The following is a 15,979-nucleotide window of genomic DNA, read 5'->3' on the forward strand; positions in this document are numbered from 1 at the left end:
GCTGGCGTTCTCTGGTTAAGAAGACTTCCCGGCTCTGTCATTTTCAGAGAGTTATTAAGATTTGTCGTTATTCCCTATGTGTGTCGCAGATACTGGGTTACAATTGAGTCACAAAATGGACATAACGGCATATTAGTTTGGTAAACTGCACACTGGCTGCATATCTAGGCTGAAATGGCCCCCTATTCCCTACGGGCCCTGGTCAGAAGTAGTGCACTATATAGGGAGTAGGGTTCAATTTCAGAGGCTGCTCTACCCTGCTTCCTGCTGTCCTAGTATTGGGTTTGAGTGACGTTCTGGAAGTGTTTAGGAAGTATTTGCCAGGGCCAGATGGCAGGGACTGGGATGGTCCATGATACCTTTTCCTCTTCCCAGTTTTCCAATTATCCCTAGCCGTGCAGATCCCTGCACATTTCACAGATCAACACACACACTCTTCACACTAAACTGGGCTCATCTCTCACACACACACACACACAAATTCCCTTAACGTACAGCCCTGCTGCCACAGGCCCATTTAGCCATCACCGTCATGTGCTACTAGCTCTCCGCTTGTCCGGTAGTATGGTTCTGAGCTAGGTTAGTTTATACTGAATGGCTTTTGTGGATGATTTTGATAACACATCTTCATTTTGCCATTACTGTGTGTGTGTGTGTGTGTGTGTGTGTGTGTGTGTGTGTGCGTGCGTGCGTGCGTGCGTGCGTGCGTGCGTGCGTGCGTGCGTGCGTGCGTGCGTGCGTGCGTGCGTGCGTGTGCAAGTGCGTGTGCTAGATAATACAGACTCCCCCATGACTGCGTCAGAAGAATGAGACAAACCATTATCACAGTGTGAGCTGTAATCACACTGCTATGGGCAGGGCTTGGCACTGTGACACACACACACACAGTCTCACTTTCTCACTCGACTGCTAATGGAAATAGAAATGGGCCGGAAAAAGGACACTTTTTCTCTGTCAGTTGATTTGTTTTTTAAATGTATCAACACGTGAAATGAAACGCAGGGCCATGGCGCCTTAGCAGCAGCCTAAGCAGAGAGCTCCTGTACCTTATATCAATATTTATTTGATCATGAATTCCTTTTCATGGCATTTTTTTCACCGACAATATATTTGTTTTAAGAACGTGTGGCAACCTGATGGGTTAGTTCCAGATGGAGTTGCCAATGCGGCCGTTAGAGACTCGATGCTGTAAAACGGGGAAAAGCAGTTCGGATTTACCTTGAGAGGGAGTCCATGTGGCTCGCTTTGTTTCTGGTGAAGTTGATACAAAATAAAATGAACAATTAATCAGTAGCAGTGCGTGTGTAAAACCACTGGGGAAGCCAAGCCAATAAAAATAAACTATAGTACAATGTTGTTTGCTCTATAACCCATTTGTTCATACGCCACCGTGACAGGAAGACCATGCCAACGGAAAGACAAGAGTCGCACAGTGGCGGAATAAATTAGACTACACTTACGTTAGTTTCCTCACAAAACCCGGAAAGCGACATCTGTCCGGTGAAGTCCACAAAGCAAAATATTGAACGTATCAGACCTGCAGCGTGGTGAAACAAGTTCCTGTTTTCCACAGTTTACTAAACAAATACTGATTTATAACCATGTAGTTACCACAAGTCAGCCTAATACACATGGTTAGCAGATGTTAATGCGAGCGTCGCGAAATGCTTGTGCTTCTAGTTCCGACAATGCAGTAATAACCAACGAGTAATCGAACCTAACAATTCCAAAACTACTACCTTATACACACAAGTGTAAAGGGATAAAGAATATGTACATAAAGATATATGAATGAGTGATGGTACAGAGCAGCATAGGCAAGATGCAGTAGATGGTATCGAGTACAGTATATACATATGAGATGAGTAATGTAGGGTATGTGAACAAAGTGGCATAGTTTAAAGTGGCTAGTGAAACATGTATTTTACATCAATTTCCATTATTAAAGTGGCTAGAGTTGAGTCTGTGTGTTGGCAGCAGCCACTCAATGTTAGTGGTGGCTGTTTAACAGTCTGATGGCCTTGAGATAGAAGCTGTTTTTCAGTCTCTCGGTCACAGCTTTGATGCACCTGTACTGACCTCGCCTTCTGGATGATAGCGGGGTGAACAGGCAGTGGCTCAGGTGGTTGTTGTACTTGATAATCTTTTTGACCTTCCTGTGACATCGGGTGGTGTAGGTGTCCTGGGGGGCAGGTAGTTTGCCCCCGGTGATGCGTTGTGCAGACCTCACTACCCTCTGGAGAGCCTTGCGGTTGAGGGCGGAGCAGTTGCCGTACCAGGCAGTGATACAGCCCGACAGGATGCTCTCGATTGTGCATCTGTAGATGTTTGTGAGTGCTTTTGCTTTTAGCTCAATCAATGTTGCTTAATATATGTGGCCGTCCATGATATTGATTTGTGTGTGTGTGTGTGTGTGTGTGTGTGTGTGTGTGTGTGTGTGTGTGTGTGTGTGTGTGTGTGTGTGTGTGTGTGTGTGTGTGTGTGTGTGTGTGTGTGTGTGTGTGTGTGTGTGTGTGTGTGTGTGTGCACACACAAGTAAAATAAGAAATTGACTCACACTACTTGTAGACTAGTTGAACGCCAATGCCATCCTCCTCGTGTTGCCAAAGCAGTCTATGGTCTGTCATATACTACACTTTTAGTTTTTCCATAGGCTAGCAAGCATTTTAGCCACAGTAGGTAGCCTAACTTCCTCGCATGGGCAAAAATGAACCAGTTAAATTAGCTAGCTAGTTAACGTGAGCTTACCAGGCTACATCTAGGCTACATATTGAACTTCAGTCATCTCAGGCCAGTGGCACAATATATTCATTTATGGTTAGATCCTAATCGTTGGCCTGTACAGAGCATTATGTCAAAACCACAAGTCCAAATCCACATCTCCATCCACGGCTTAGGAAAGGGCCAATTTTAGCAAGCTAGGTACTGCAGGTCAACACAAGCAGACATGAAACGGACACGTTTGTCTGACAATGATGACGTTTTGATTAGGATGTGATTTGATTGGTGTGAAGCCAAATCCAAACTGGCCTCCCTTGGGGGGAATTTTGCCGTGCCAGGACAACCCACAGTTGAGCTCAGCTCAACGCTGATAGGCTAATTATTTCATCATTGTTTTATCAAGGGAGGCCAAATGCTTGCTGGCATCAATCAATCAAATGCTACGGTGGCAACAGGTCATACTCTTTTGTTCCAGACGGCATCAGATACATGGGCTACACATACTGAGACAGAGGGGCGCTGTTTCCCTCGCTCAGATGATTTCACGGGTGAGATTCAGCCACTAGCGAATTGACGGAAAATGATGAAGACACAGAGAGACGAAAGATCAATTATTATGATTATTTATTTATTTTATTGGTCAAATATTTGGGGAAGTCTGGCTTCCCTTGGCATCCATGAATACACGCCACTGCAATTAATGTGGCGAATTCATATAATCAGAATCCACCACGGCGTTAATTAAGACTGAAGCTGGCAAGTCATTTGTTTAATTGGCTAGCTAGCTAACGTTAGCTGGTCGAGGATGGAGAGAATCCGAAAGCAAGACGGCAGTGGTGTGCTGCGATGAGGATTGTAAGGGAGGACAAAGTTACAAGGCTGCTCTTTAACTATTATTGAAATGTGGTGTGCTTTCTGGCACCACTTCGTGACTGCCATAGCGTCGTCCAAGTGAGGGCTTCATTTTTGGGGTAGTGATGAACTGCAGTGGCTTAGCCACAACTTCATCCGACTGGGACACCTTGATGAGACTGCGTTTCCTACCCTGCCTACGGACTTTCTCTCCCACTTGACCACCTCCCTCAGATGACCACTCAAGCCATGAAGTTTCTAACGACTGTCCATTTCATGATGTTGTGCTGTTGTTTTTCTCAATTACTTGTCTTTTTTGCGTGTGCTTTGAAGTGCTTTTGAGGTTCTTTGAAAAGCACTATATAAATTGAATAAATTATTATTGTCATTTGTATTATTACTTGCACAATGCGTGGTCCTTCTGTGGCTCAGTTGGTAGAGCATGGCGCTTGTAACGCCAGGGTAGTGGGTTCGATTCCTGGGACCACCCATACGTAGAATGTATGCACACATGACTGTAAGTCGCTTTGGATAAAAGCGTCAGCTAAATGGCATATATTATTATATTTATTATTATTAAATAAGATATGACTTGTGTCATAGGTCTACACACGTCAGACTAACACAGTAAATTGCTGTTTTATTTGAGGCAGTGCCTTCGGAAAGTATTCAGACCCCTTGGATTTTTCCACATTTTAATATGTTACAGCCTCATTCTAAAATGGATTAAATCAAATTGAAAAAAAATAAAAAATTAAGTGCCACGGGATCTTTAATGACCTCAGAGAGTCAGGACACCCGTTTAACGTCCCAGCCGAAAGACGGCACCCTACACAGGGCAGTGTCCTCAATCACTGCCCTGGGGCATTGGGATATGTTTTAGACCAGAGGATAGAGTGCCTCCTACTGGCCCTCCAACACCACTTCCAGCAGCATCTGGTCTCCCATCTAGGGACTGACCAGGACCAACGCTGCTTAGTTTCAGAAGCAAGCCAGCAGTGGTATGCGGGGTGGTATGCGGCTGGCTTAGCAACTGCAGTGTCTTCTGGGAGTTGTAGTCTCATCTCAGCATGTTCTCTCTTCCTGTTTTGCTGTAGGACTTCCTGACTGACCTGATGATGTCAGAGGTGGACCGGTGTGGGGAGAACGAGCACCTGATCTTCCGAGAGAACACCCTGGCCACCAAGGCTATAGAGGAGTACCTCAAACTGGTGGGGCAGAAGTACCTGCAGGACGCACTTGGTAAGTCTGTCTGTCTGTATCTATATATCTGTCTGCCTGCCTCGTTTTCTGAATGTCTGCCTTCCTGTCTTCTCCAGCCTCTCTATGTCTTCAGTTATAGGAGAGGAGAGATAAAGCTATTGGAGATGATGTATGTGGTAGGATCTGCTGTACAGATGAGGAGGATGGGGCTGTAGATATGGTCTTTGTATTCAGCTGTAGGAGATGGCTGTAGAGATGACTGCTCCAGTCTGTGGACCGTGACATTTCCCTTCAGCGCAGGCCACCCTCTGGAGGAGAGAAGATAAATAATGTTTATCTCTCTAATGCCTGCCTTCAAGCCTTCAAGTCTTCACACTACTAATCAAACAAGCATGAATTCCTAGAATGCTTGGGAATGACGTAGAGTAAAGGCTATTTGTGAATATTCTATAGCATTATAGAGTGGGATAGCGGCCGTGCGTTTGGACACTGCGGTAAATAACGCCTAATTAAAAACCATCTGTCTCCACCGGGAAAAATTGAGAGGAAAGGTCGGTCACTCACCCACTCCTCCAATGACCTGACATCCTCCAAGCAGCGAGCTAACGTTAGGCTCTCGGTTTCTAGCTTGCTAAAGAAATATCTAAATAAATAGCCTAATCAATAGATATGCTAGCCTATTAGCCATGTTGACTGACTTGTGATCATTGCCCTTGGTAGTTTGATTGTAATTGACATTCCCAGCCTTAGTTACATCAATCCGTTTTTGTCCAGAATATTGAGTCATTGAAACTGAAACAGTGGAACCCGAATGGGTGGAGGCAACAGACAACATACAAGCCAGCTGTGATTTACAACCTGATAGCAATATTTTTATATTGATCATCATGTCTGATATTATGATTGTCTGTTTGTTTCATATCTGCAAAGTAGTTCAAACGCTGCCAGTTCCACTTTAAGTTCAGATGTGGCAAATGAGTAGGCGCGGTCAACACACTTAACACGATAGGGGATAGAGTTTTGTTGATGCTGAGAAGAATGGAGTGTATATGTTTTAAAATAACATTTTTAGAACATTCTCTGAACATTACTAAAGTTTTTTAGTGGTTTTTATGGAACGCTTTCTTAATGTTCTGAGAACGAAATGTATGTTTTTTAAATAACATTATTAGAACGTTCCCTGAACGTTACTAAAGTTTTCTTGTTGTTTTTGTTGAAAGTTTTCTTAACGTTCCGGAACAATTTGAGAACATGGCTTTAAATAGAACCATACGGAAACCTGTAGGAAACATTATGCTTGAAGTACTGAAATTCCCACAGAATAATGTTTTTTAACATTCTCCGAAATATTTGACGACATTCTCAATGTTGTGCCGTCTTTCGGAGAACGTTCCTATAACATTACCAAAATTGACATTAAATATAACCGTCTTTTAAGTTTTAGGAAATGTTCTGTTAAAGTAACGAAATACCACATTTTTTAGATAGTTCATAGTAAAGTGCTTACTGAGCTGTAGTAGAGGTCAAAGGTCATTGAGCTGTAGTGGAGGTCTTAAGGCAGAGAAGGCCCAACCCTCCTGTACACAGGACTTTCTCTCTTTTTTTCCCCCTTCCCTATCTCACTCTCCCTTTCTCTACCATAAGGTTAGTCCAGTGTTGTGTTATTGTTTGGCCGTGGGCCCGGCGATAAGCCTGGTGCATGTTGCTGTATTTACCTCATCCAGCCTGGTTTAGAAATGTACACAGCAGCAGTTTTAACTGCAGAAAAGCACACGCCCTCCCTGCAAATGCTCTTTCTTTTTCCATCCCTCTCTTATTTCCCTCTCTGTGTATAGATCTAAAAGGTCTGTCTGTCTGTCTTTATTTCTGGGGTTGTGTTAAGAATATACTGGGCCCTCAGTGAATCATCCATGTGTGTATTCCTTGGAGCTAATGTGCTTTGAAGCCTACCGTAGGTGAATAATGGAACATCTCATCGCTGCCAAAGATGAACTGGTTCTGGTCTGCCATGCAGGGGTGACATAAGGATGACCAGGAGTAGGGGGAGGGAGAGAGACAGACAAACTGTACAGGGGAAGTGATTACACCTTTATCACTGTCAAACTACGGATGAGATCTTCTTTTTATAGTCTTACCACATCCACTCTCTCATTCTTTCTCGCTCTCGCTCTCCTCCCTCACTCTCTCTCTCTTCTTCTCTTGTTCTCCTTCATATGGGAAGGGCAAGGTTGACAGGAAGGGGGAGAGAGGGGGGGGGTTGTTTGTGGAACGTTGATGGAGCGTTGTCTGAAGCGCATGAACATCAGTTGTGTTACCTGGGATGACCTGGGTCTCCGACTCAGGTTCACTCAGGGTTCTTATTGTTGGTTGACCTATTGTTGTCATTGGATAGTTGGTGACGGTCTGAAGTGATGTCTTGCTTATGGTATGCTGTTATGGTATGCTGTTATGGTATGCTGTTATGGTGTGCTGTTATGGCATGCTGTTATGGTATGCTGTTATGGTATGCTGTTATGGTGTGCTGTTATGGTGTGCTGTTATGGTGTGCTGTTATGGTATGCTGTTATGGTATGCTGTAATGGTGTGCTGTTATGGTATGCTGTTATGGTATGCTGTTATGGTGTGCTGTTATGGTGTGCTGTTATGGTATGCTGTTATGGTATGCTGTTATGGTATGCTGTTATGGTGTGCTGTTATGGTATGCTGTTATGGTATGCTGTAATGGTGTGCTGTTATGGTATGCTGTTATGGTATGCTGTTATGGTATGCTGTAATGGTGTGCTGTTATGGTATGCTGTAATGGTGTGCTGTTATGGTATGCTGTTATGGTATGCTGTTATGGTATGCTGTAATGGTGTGCTGTTATGGTGTGCTGTTATGGTATGCTGTTATGGTATGCTGTAATGGTGTGCTGTTATGGTATGCTGTTATGGTATGCTGTTATGGTATGCTGTTATGGTGTGCTGTTATGGTGTGCTGTTATGGTATGCTGTAATGGTGTGCTGTTATGGTATGCTGTTATGGTATGCTGTTATGGTGTGCTGTTATGGTATGCTGTTATGGTATGCTGTTATGGTATGCTGTTATGGTATGCTGTAATGGTGTGCTGTTATGGTATGCTGTAATGGTGTGCTGTTATGGTATGCTGTTATGGTATGCTGTAATGGTGTGCTGTTATGGTATGCTGTTATGGTATGCTGTTATGGTGTGCTGTTATGGTATGCTGTTATGGTATGCTGTAATGGTGTGCTGTTATGGTATGCTGTTATGGTGTGCTGTTATGGTGTGCTGTTATGGTGTGCTGTTATGGTATGCTGTTATGGTGTGCTGTTATGGTATGCTGTTATGGTATGCTGTAATGGTGTGCTGTTATGGTGTGCTGTTATGGTATGCTGTTATGGTGTGCTGTTATGGTGTGCTGTTATGGTATGCTGTTATGGTGTGCTGTTATGGTATGCTGTTATGGTGTGCTGTTATGGTATGCTGTTATGGTGTGCTGTTATGGTATGCTGTTATGGTATGCTGTAATGGTGTGCTGTTATGGTATGCTGTTATGGTGTGCTGTTATGGTATGCTGTTATGGTGTGCTGTTATGGTATGCTGTTATGGTGTGCTGTTATGGTATGCTGTTATGGTGTGCTGTTATGGTATGCTGTTATGGTATGCTGTTATGGTATGCTGTTATGGTATGCTGTTATGGTATGCTGTAATGGTGTGCTGTTATGGTATGCTGTAATGGTGTGCTGTTATGGTATGCTGTAATGGTGTGCTGTTATGGTATGCTGTTATGGTATGCTGTTATGGTATGCTGTTATGGTATGCTGTTATGGTATGCTGTTATGGTGTGCTGTTATGGTATGCTGTTATGGTATGCTGTAATGGTATGCTGTTATGGTATGCTGTTATGGTATGCTGTTATGGTGTGCTGTTATGGTGTGATGTTTTGAATTGAGACACGGTAATTCTTTCAGCGATTCAGTGTCACTTTAGTTTTAAAAATCCCAGCGGTCAATAGCAAAAACAGCCCCCTGGTGGTCAATCATTATAACTACCCCCAGCAACAAACTGTTTACTGAATGAATGAATGTTTGTGTCTGAATGAATGAATGTTTGTGTCTGAATTCATGACTGTTTTGTGTCTGAATTAATGAATGTTTGTGTCTAAATGAATGAATGTTTGTGTCTGAATTAATGAATGTTTGTGTCTGAATTAATGAATGTTTGTGTCTAAATTAATGAATGTTTGTGTCTGAATTAATGAATGTTTTGTGTCTGAATTAATGAATGTTTGTGTCTGAATGAATGAATGTTTGTGTCTGAATTAATGAATGTTTGTGTCTGAATTAATGAATGTTTGTGTCTAAATGAATGAATGTTAGTGTCTGAATTCATGTTTGTCTGAATGGATGAATGTTTGTGTCTCGTCACTCACCTGTCTCCCTCTCCAACCCCGTTGACTCTCTCTCTCTCTCTCTCTCTCTCTCTCTCTCTCTCTCTCTCTCTCTCTCTCTCTCTCTCTCTCTCTCTCTCTCTCTCTCTCTCTCTCTCTCTCTCTCTCTCTCTCTCTCTCTCTCTCTCTCTCTCTCTCTCTCTCTCTCTCTCTCTCTCTCTCTCTCTCTCTCTCTCTCTCTCTCTCTCTCTCTCTCTCTCTCTCTCTCTCTCTCTCTCTCTCTCTCTCTCTCTCTCTCTCTCTCTCTCTCTGTGTTACAGGTGAGTTTATCAAGGCGCTGTATGAGTCAGATGAGAACTGTGAGGTGGACCCGTCCAAGTGTTCGTCAAATGACCTGCAGGAGCACCAGAGCAACCTGAAGATGTGCTGCGAGCTGGCCTTCTGCAAGATCATCAACTCCTACTGGTAACTACTGGGACACCGGGCCACAATACACTACCATTTATCTCTCGTGACATTTTAGGAACCACAGTTACCACAGGGAACAGCACACTGTCCAATCTCCTCCCTAATGTTGTTGATACGTCCCCCTCCCTGGCAGTGTGTTTCCACGGGAACTGAAGGAGGTGTTTGCGTCGTGGCGACAGGAGTGCAGTAGCCGGGGCCGACCGGACATCAGCGAGCGGCTGATCAGTGCGTCTCTGTTCCTGCGCTTCCTGTGCCCGGCCGTTATGTCCCCGTCGCTCTTCAACCTGATGCAGGAGTACCCTGACGACCGCACCGCACGCACACTCACGCTCATCGCCAAGGTCACCCAGAACCTGGCCAACTTCACTAAGTGAGTGTGTGTTGACGGCGTGTGTGTGTTGACGTCGTCCGTTTTCACTGTGTTTGTGTGTGAGAGAGAGAGAGAGAGAGAGAGAGAGAGAGAGAGAGAGAGAGAGAGAGAGAGAGAGAGAGAGAGAGAGAGAGAGAGAGAGAGAGAGAGAGAGAGAGAGTTTTCTATACGCAGGCACTCACTCTCCCCCCTCCTCTCTCCCTCTCGCTTTCTTTTTCTCTCCCTCCATCCCAGGTTTGGCAGTAAGGAGGAGTACATGTCCTTTATGAACCAGTTCCTGGAGCACGAGTGGACTAACATGCAGCGCTTCCTGCTGGAGATCTCCAACCCAGAGACCATCTCTAACACTGCAGGGTTCGAAGGTTACATCGACCTGGGACGGGAGCTGTCCACCCTGCACAACCTGCTGTCAGAGGTCGTCTCTACCATGGACCAGGTAGGGCTGACAACCAGGGGAGGGACACAATGAATACAAGGGACATTTTGTCATGATCGGAATTGACCAAGAACATTTTCTGAGACCTCGTGAAAGCCTATATAACTAGGCCCCCAGACCTTTTTCTCTGGTCAGGTCATGTAGTCAGGAAAAAAACTCTGGCCCTAATTAAATACGTACTTTGAAAGTACATACTTAAAAATGCTGTGGTGCATTATCACTACCCTTCAGTGTTTAATGATGTACAGGGTGCATTAGCATGTTTACCGAACAACATTCACCAATGTGTACAGCACACTATTGCTTATATAATACAACTACCGCGACCACTCTCTGTCAATGAGAGTGCACTATTGGTGTGCTCTGACTTGCAAATGGATTCGCTAGGGCACCTAGTGCATAAGTCATGGTTCCGTATGGAGAGCCATCCCAGCGTGGTAATTACTAGGTACATTTGGGGACAAACCCCATATAGACTCCATTTGTATGTGTGTGTGCTCCTCACAGAGAACAACACGCTTCCTTTTATTTCACTCCTGTCTGTCCCCGTTCGACATCAAGTACTCCCAGGCTCGGATTCATTATTCAAACTGAAGGGCATAATTAGAGTAAGATTAGCACTCTGTAATTGGAAAAAGAATACGCCATCGAGCAGCTGACTGACTGACACAGACACGGACACGGGGACGGACATTTTGGAGGAAAATAAGTTGGTGTCTCATCTGCGATCCAAGGTTTCAGTTAGTGCCTATACAAGTTGCAGCGGCACCACACGAATGCTTAAAATGGCTTCATATATAGTGGAGTAGAAGACTGTGAAGAATGCCATTAATACAGAGTGAGCCTAAGTAGGATGAAGTTTGCCCCCAAGCCTAGACACTGATCTAATGTCAGTCTTGTCAGTCTAATGTCTTCCGTACCCCACCGCCCTGATTAATTATTAGGATTGCAGGAGGTGGAAGTGGATCTCAGATCTGTGCTTAAAGGCCTCAACGTTTCTACTGCGCTACCCTCACCCCTGACCCCATCTCTGACTTTGAACCTTTTGCCCCTCAGACCTCCGCCTCCAAACTGGGACCTCTACCCAGGATCCTCCGGGAGGTGAACACAGCGCTGACCAATCCGTCCAGTATGACCATGACCATGACCGCTCCGTCCCCCTCTGACCGCACAGGGTCTCCGCCCAACACCGGGGCAGGCTGCAGCATCTCCACCGGCCTGCAGAAGATGGTCATCGACAATGACCTCTCAGGGTAAGGACAGGGTGAGGGTAGGGTAAAGGTTAGGAGGAACAAAACAAACAAAAGGAAACAGTATGGGTATGGGTAGGGAGGATTAATGTGGTCAAGGTTTGCCCTTCAAATTTCATGTGAGATAAAATATCTCTAAATGAAGGTCAACAAATGAAGAATGATAATGACGATCTCTTGTAAGTTCATTTCTTTGTTCGGTGAATGAGATGACGGTCATTGTTGTCTATTGTGTTCAACGGCGGTCCAGGATCAATCGGTATAATTAGCCACTGTCGTCGTCGCGCACCCCCCTTATCAGACCACGCTATGGTGTGTCGACCCAGCCACAGTCCCTGTCCTGTCCCCTCCTTATCAGGCTGGCAGAGAATCTGTAACCCCAGTCAGATTTATGGAGGCTGGAGTGAACAAGACTAGCATTCTAGCAGTCTTTCTTAATTACATCCCATTCACACAGAGGGAAGGATATAGAGAGAGGAGAGAGAGAAAGCAGCAGAGAGAGAGAAAGTGAGAGAGAGAGAGATTATGGGGACATAAATCGTGGCTGTCAAGGTAATCGTCTCCAGACAATAAAGCTTCTGACTGGGTGGTGGAGGAAAGGAGAGGAGGAGGAGGAGGAGGAGGAGGAGGAGGAGGAGGGGAGGAGGGGAGGAGGGGAGGGGAGAATGAGTGTGGATCACTTAACTTCTCCCTATGACTCACATCCTCACCTGCTGCTGGTTTGCTGTTTTTATACCATGTGTCCTGTTGTGTAGGGTGAGTGTTCATTGGGATTTCACACTTAACTGCCTCTCATGTGTGGGCTGAAGGGTTTGACTGGTCATTTTTCATGTCTGTAAGGGTCAATAGATACAGCCGTGTACAACTGTTTTACAGAATAGTCAAAACCTCTCTATCTTTGCCATTCCTCCTTTTTACCTCCTGCTCCTCCTCCCCTCAACCCCCCTCTCTCAGGTTGGTGGACTTCACCAGGTTACCCTCCCCGACCCCGGAGAACAAGGATCTTTTCTTCGTCACCAGGAATTCTGGGATCCACCCCTCCCCGGCCCGCAGCTCTAGCTACTCCGAGTCCAATGAACCCGAGCTGGGCATGGCCAACGGCAGCAAAAGCCTGTCCATGGTGGACCTCCAGGACCCCCGCATCTTAGAGGGCGGCCCCTCAGACGGACTGGGAGAGGGCATCGTTCCTGGGGGAGTGTGGTCGGCCCGGACCCCCCAGGGTAACATCATTGGAGGTCCTACACTGAGGAGGCCGGTCCAGACCCCCACCACCCCTGGGTCGGAGAGTGCCCCAGGCAGGCCGGCTCAGCTTCTGGCCCCCCTGTCCTTCCAGAACCCCGTCTACCAGATGGCGGCAGGGCTGCCAGTGTCACCGCGAGGCATGGCCGACTCAGGCTCCGAGTGCCACAGCTCCCACAGTTCCCATAGCAACAATGAGGACGGGCTGGGAGGAGGAGGGAAACACAACACCTTCCTGAACCACGGAGGAGGAGGTGGTGGTGGGGGGAGTAGCGGGGAGGAGTATGCACGTCGTTCGGGGGAGTTTGTAGGCACGCGGAGGCAGCTGTCACTCACAGAGGCCCAGCCCACCATGCCCAGACAAAACATCGCCGGCCCCCAGCGCAGGATAGACCAGCCCCCTCCGCAGACCACCGTCACCAGGGGCCGCACGCCGCCGAACCTGCTCAACAGCGGGCCCTACCCGCGCCCCTCCAGCGGCAGCATGATGTCATCGTCGCCCGACTGGCCCGGCAGTGGTGCGCGGCTACGGCAACAGTCGTCGTCATCAAAAGGAGACAGCCCCGAGACCAAGCAGAGAGCCCAGCACAAACAGGTCAGGCAACGTACGCTTGTTCAAATGACTGTGTATGTGGGGATAGCTGTTACAGCATGGTCCTTGGCTGGCAGTCATGTTGGTAACTTCAAAATTGGCTTTCAGGAGGGTTCGTACCAGATCAGCGTTGAAACATGGTAATTTGTCTCTCAATGAGTTCTCAGGCTAAATAAGGCTTTAAATGAACAAATGACGCAGTGTCACGGAAAGCTTCCATTAACACCACTTCATCCCATTATGCGCTGCATGTTGACGAGGCCTGTATGTCCGGTGGGTGGTGCCTGAGCTCTCAGCTGATTCTAGTCGTCGGAGCAGCCGGCGTGTAATGGCCGTAAACGCCACGCGCTCAGCGTCTCCACCGCTTACACGTGGAAGTCTAATAGCGAGGGATCACAGGTCGAGTGATGGATGCAGGCGTTGGTCTATTGTTTCCTGCGTTTGTACTGACGCATCGAGATAGACAGGCTAGTTTGTTTATTAGTTAGTCCTTTTTTTGGGGGGGTTGGTGGGTTGGTAGCAGGTCACACACACACTCACTCAAATCTTGCTCTTGGTTATTTGTGTGTGTGTGTGTGTGTGTGTGTGTGTGTGTGTGTGGCTGTGTGTCTCTCGCTGTTGGGACTGGGAGTTGTTCTAGTGTGTCTATAATTGATCTGCTGGCAATCCTCGTGGCTGTTAAAGATGACCTCATAGTCAGCAGGTCAACATCGACCAGGCTGGCTGTTCGATGGTTTCCCCCCCGGTGATCTCTGGCCTCAAGGTGACAGGAAGGACATTTACATTCCCAGTTTCCCGCAATACCCTGCCCCCCCCCCGGCTTAGTGATTGACTGATTGGTGTAGCCCGAGGGTCGAGGGTTAATGGGGTCGTAATGGAAACCAGACAGACACCATGCGCGCCCTACTGGGATTTGTTAAGCATGTTGTTTTGAATGTCTTCCTTCCTTCCTTCCTCTCTGACCTCCATTAGAGAGACATAGCAGGGGGATTAGAGCGAGACACTGAGAAGGAAATCAATTGCTTGATTGAGTCGCTGTCTGGCTACACTGACTGGGTTTCAGCTGTGTCTGGAGATGCATGTATTTTTAATAGAGCTCGGTGCTTTATATACTGACAAGATTGCAACTGTAGTTCTCATCCGTGCAACACAGCTGTAATCAAACCTGGCTCGGTTCTGAGTTCACGAAATGATCCTGTCTCTGTCCAATTCGGAATGACGTCCAGATATGTCGATAGGCTGCTGGGCATGTCGCCGAACATCACATGAATATGTCGCTACCGAACTAGCTGACTTACTAACACTGTATATTCAGTAGAAATCTCTTGTCTGTCTTGACCTTGGTATTCTTCTGAGAAGTGTCCAAGGACAATGAAATGACAGTGTGAGGTTTGAGCGAATATATTTTAATTAATTCAGCACACCATATCTGAGATTCAAATAAATGTAGTCAATGTTTCAGTTCCAAAGAGTGTTTTGGACTTTGTCTGTGAAACGACCCCACTGTTCTTCCCCTCCCTTCACAGTCCAAAGGCTCCATCTCCCTCTGACCAACTGTCAGTCACCTTAACTGACACATTTAATGACACACACACACACTCTCTCACTCATACACACACACGCTCGCTCTCTATCTCACACTCAAACACACACACATACACTCTCACACATACCACACCCTCTCTCTCACACATACCACACCCTCTCTCTCTCTCTCTCTCTCACACACACACACACACACACACACATACCACACTTTGCTCTGGTGATCACATCTGTTTCATCATGTTCCATGCACATTCCATGCTTATTCCGGTGTGTATGTAATCTGTATGTCGGCGTGTGTGCACCGTATGCTGGTGTGTGTGTGTACCGTATGACGTGTGTGGGCGTCCCACTCGACTCAGCTCATGTGTGTGTGTGTTGTGTTGGTTCCACTAGGCCCCCTCCCCAATGAACCCCAATGCGCTGGACCGTACGGCTGCCTGGCTGTTGAATATGAATGTGCAGTATGTAGACCATGAGGGGATGGACCCCGAGTTCAGAAACAGAGAGGATCTCACTCTGGCCGAGAAGGTAACGTCCAACTCCCAAACCAACCTTAACCCTCTCTCAACCTCCCTAACTACCCCCCCGGTCCTCAGCACCCATCCTCTACCTCTCCGCCTAACCCTCAAATGTAAACACTACCTCACTCCCTGTAACCAGTACTCTCTCTACTCCCCTCAACTCCCAATGCCAAGACCTCCTTCCTACCCTTAAGCTTTTCCCCCGTTACAACCTACAATCACTCACAGTAACCCAGCATCTCTAATAACAATACTCTGAATGGTCAAAGGATTTCAACTTTAAGGTATTCTCTTTTGTAATTGTGTGTGTGTGTGTGTGTGTGTGTGTGTGTGTGTGTGTGTGTGTGTGTGTGTGTGTGTGTGTGTGTGTGTGTGTGTGTGTGTGTGTG

General features: G+C 46.5%; 1 protein-coding gene across 6 annotated transcripts in view; it reads left to right on the top strand.

Annotated features, from left to right (window-relative positions):
- LOC118385569 (disabled homolog 2-interacting protein-like) overlaps positions 1-15,979 on the top strand; it is a 235,590-nt gene that overhangs the window by 208,169 nt on the left and 11,442 nt on the right. For 5 of the 6 annotated variants that reach the window (XM_052521327.1, XM_052521326.1, XM_052521324.1 and 2 more), the window contains 7 exons: positions 4,671-4,815; positions 9,487-9,631; positions 9,768-10,004; positions 10,239-10,440; positions 11,497-11,693; positions 12,645-13,524; positions 15,463-15,597. In XM_052521327.1, coding sequence (XP_052377287.1) covers positions 4,671-4,815; positions 9,487-9,631; positions 9,768-10,004; positions 10,239-10,440; positions 11,497-11,693; positions 12,645-13,524; positions 15,463-15,597 — 1,941 coding nt within the window. The remainder of the gene's footprint in view (positions 1-4,670; positions 4,816-9,486; positions 9,632-9,767; positions 10,005-10,238; positions 10,441-11,496; positions 11,694-12,644; positions 13,525-15,462; positions 15,598-15,979) is intronic. The other variant, XM_052521325.1, reaches the window with a different exon arrangement.

The sequence above is a fragment of the Oncorhynchus keta genome, chromosome 6, assembly GCF_023373465.1.
Source record: "Oncorhynchus keta strain PuntledgeMale-10-30-2019 chromosome 6, Oket_V2, whole genome shotgun sequence".
Classification (NCBI taxonomy): domain Eukaryota; kingdom Metazoa; phylum Chordata; class Actinopteri; order Salmoniformes; family Salmonidae; genus Oncorhynchus; species Oncorhynchus keta.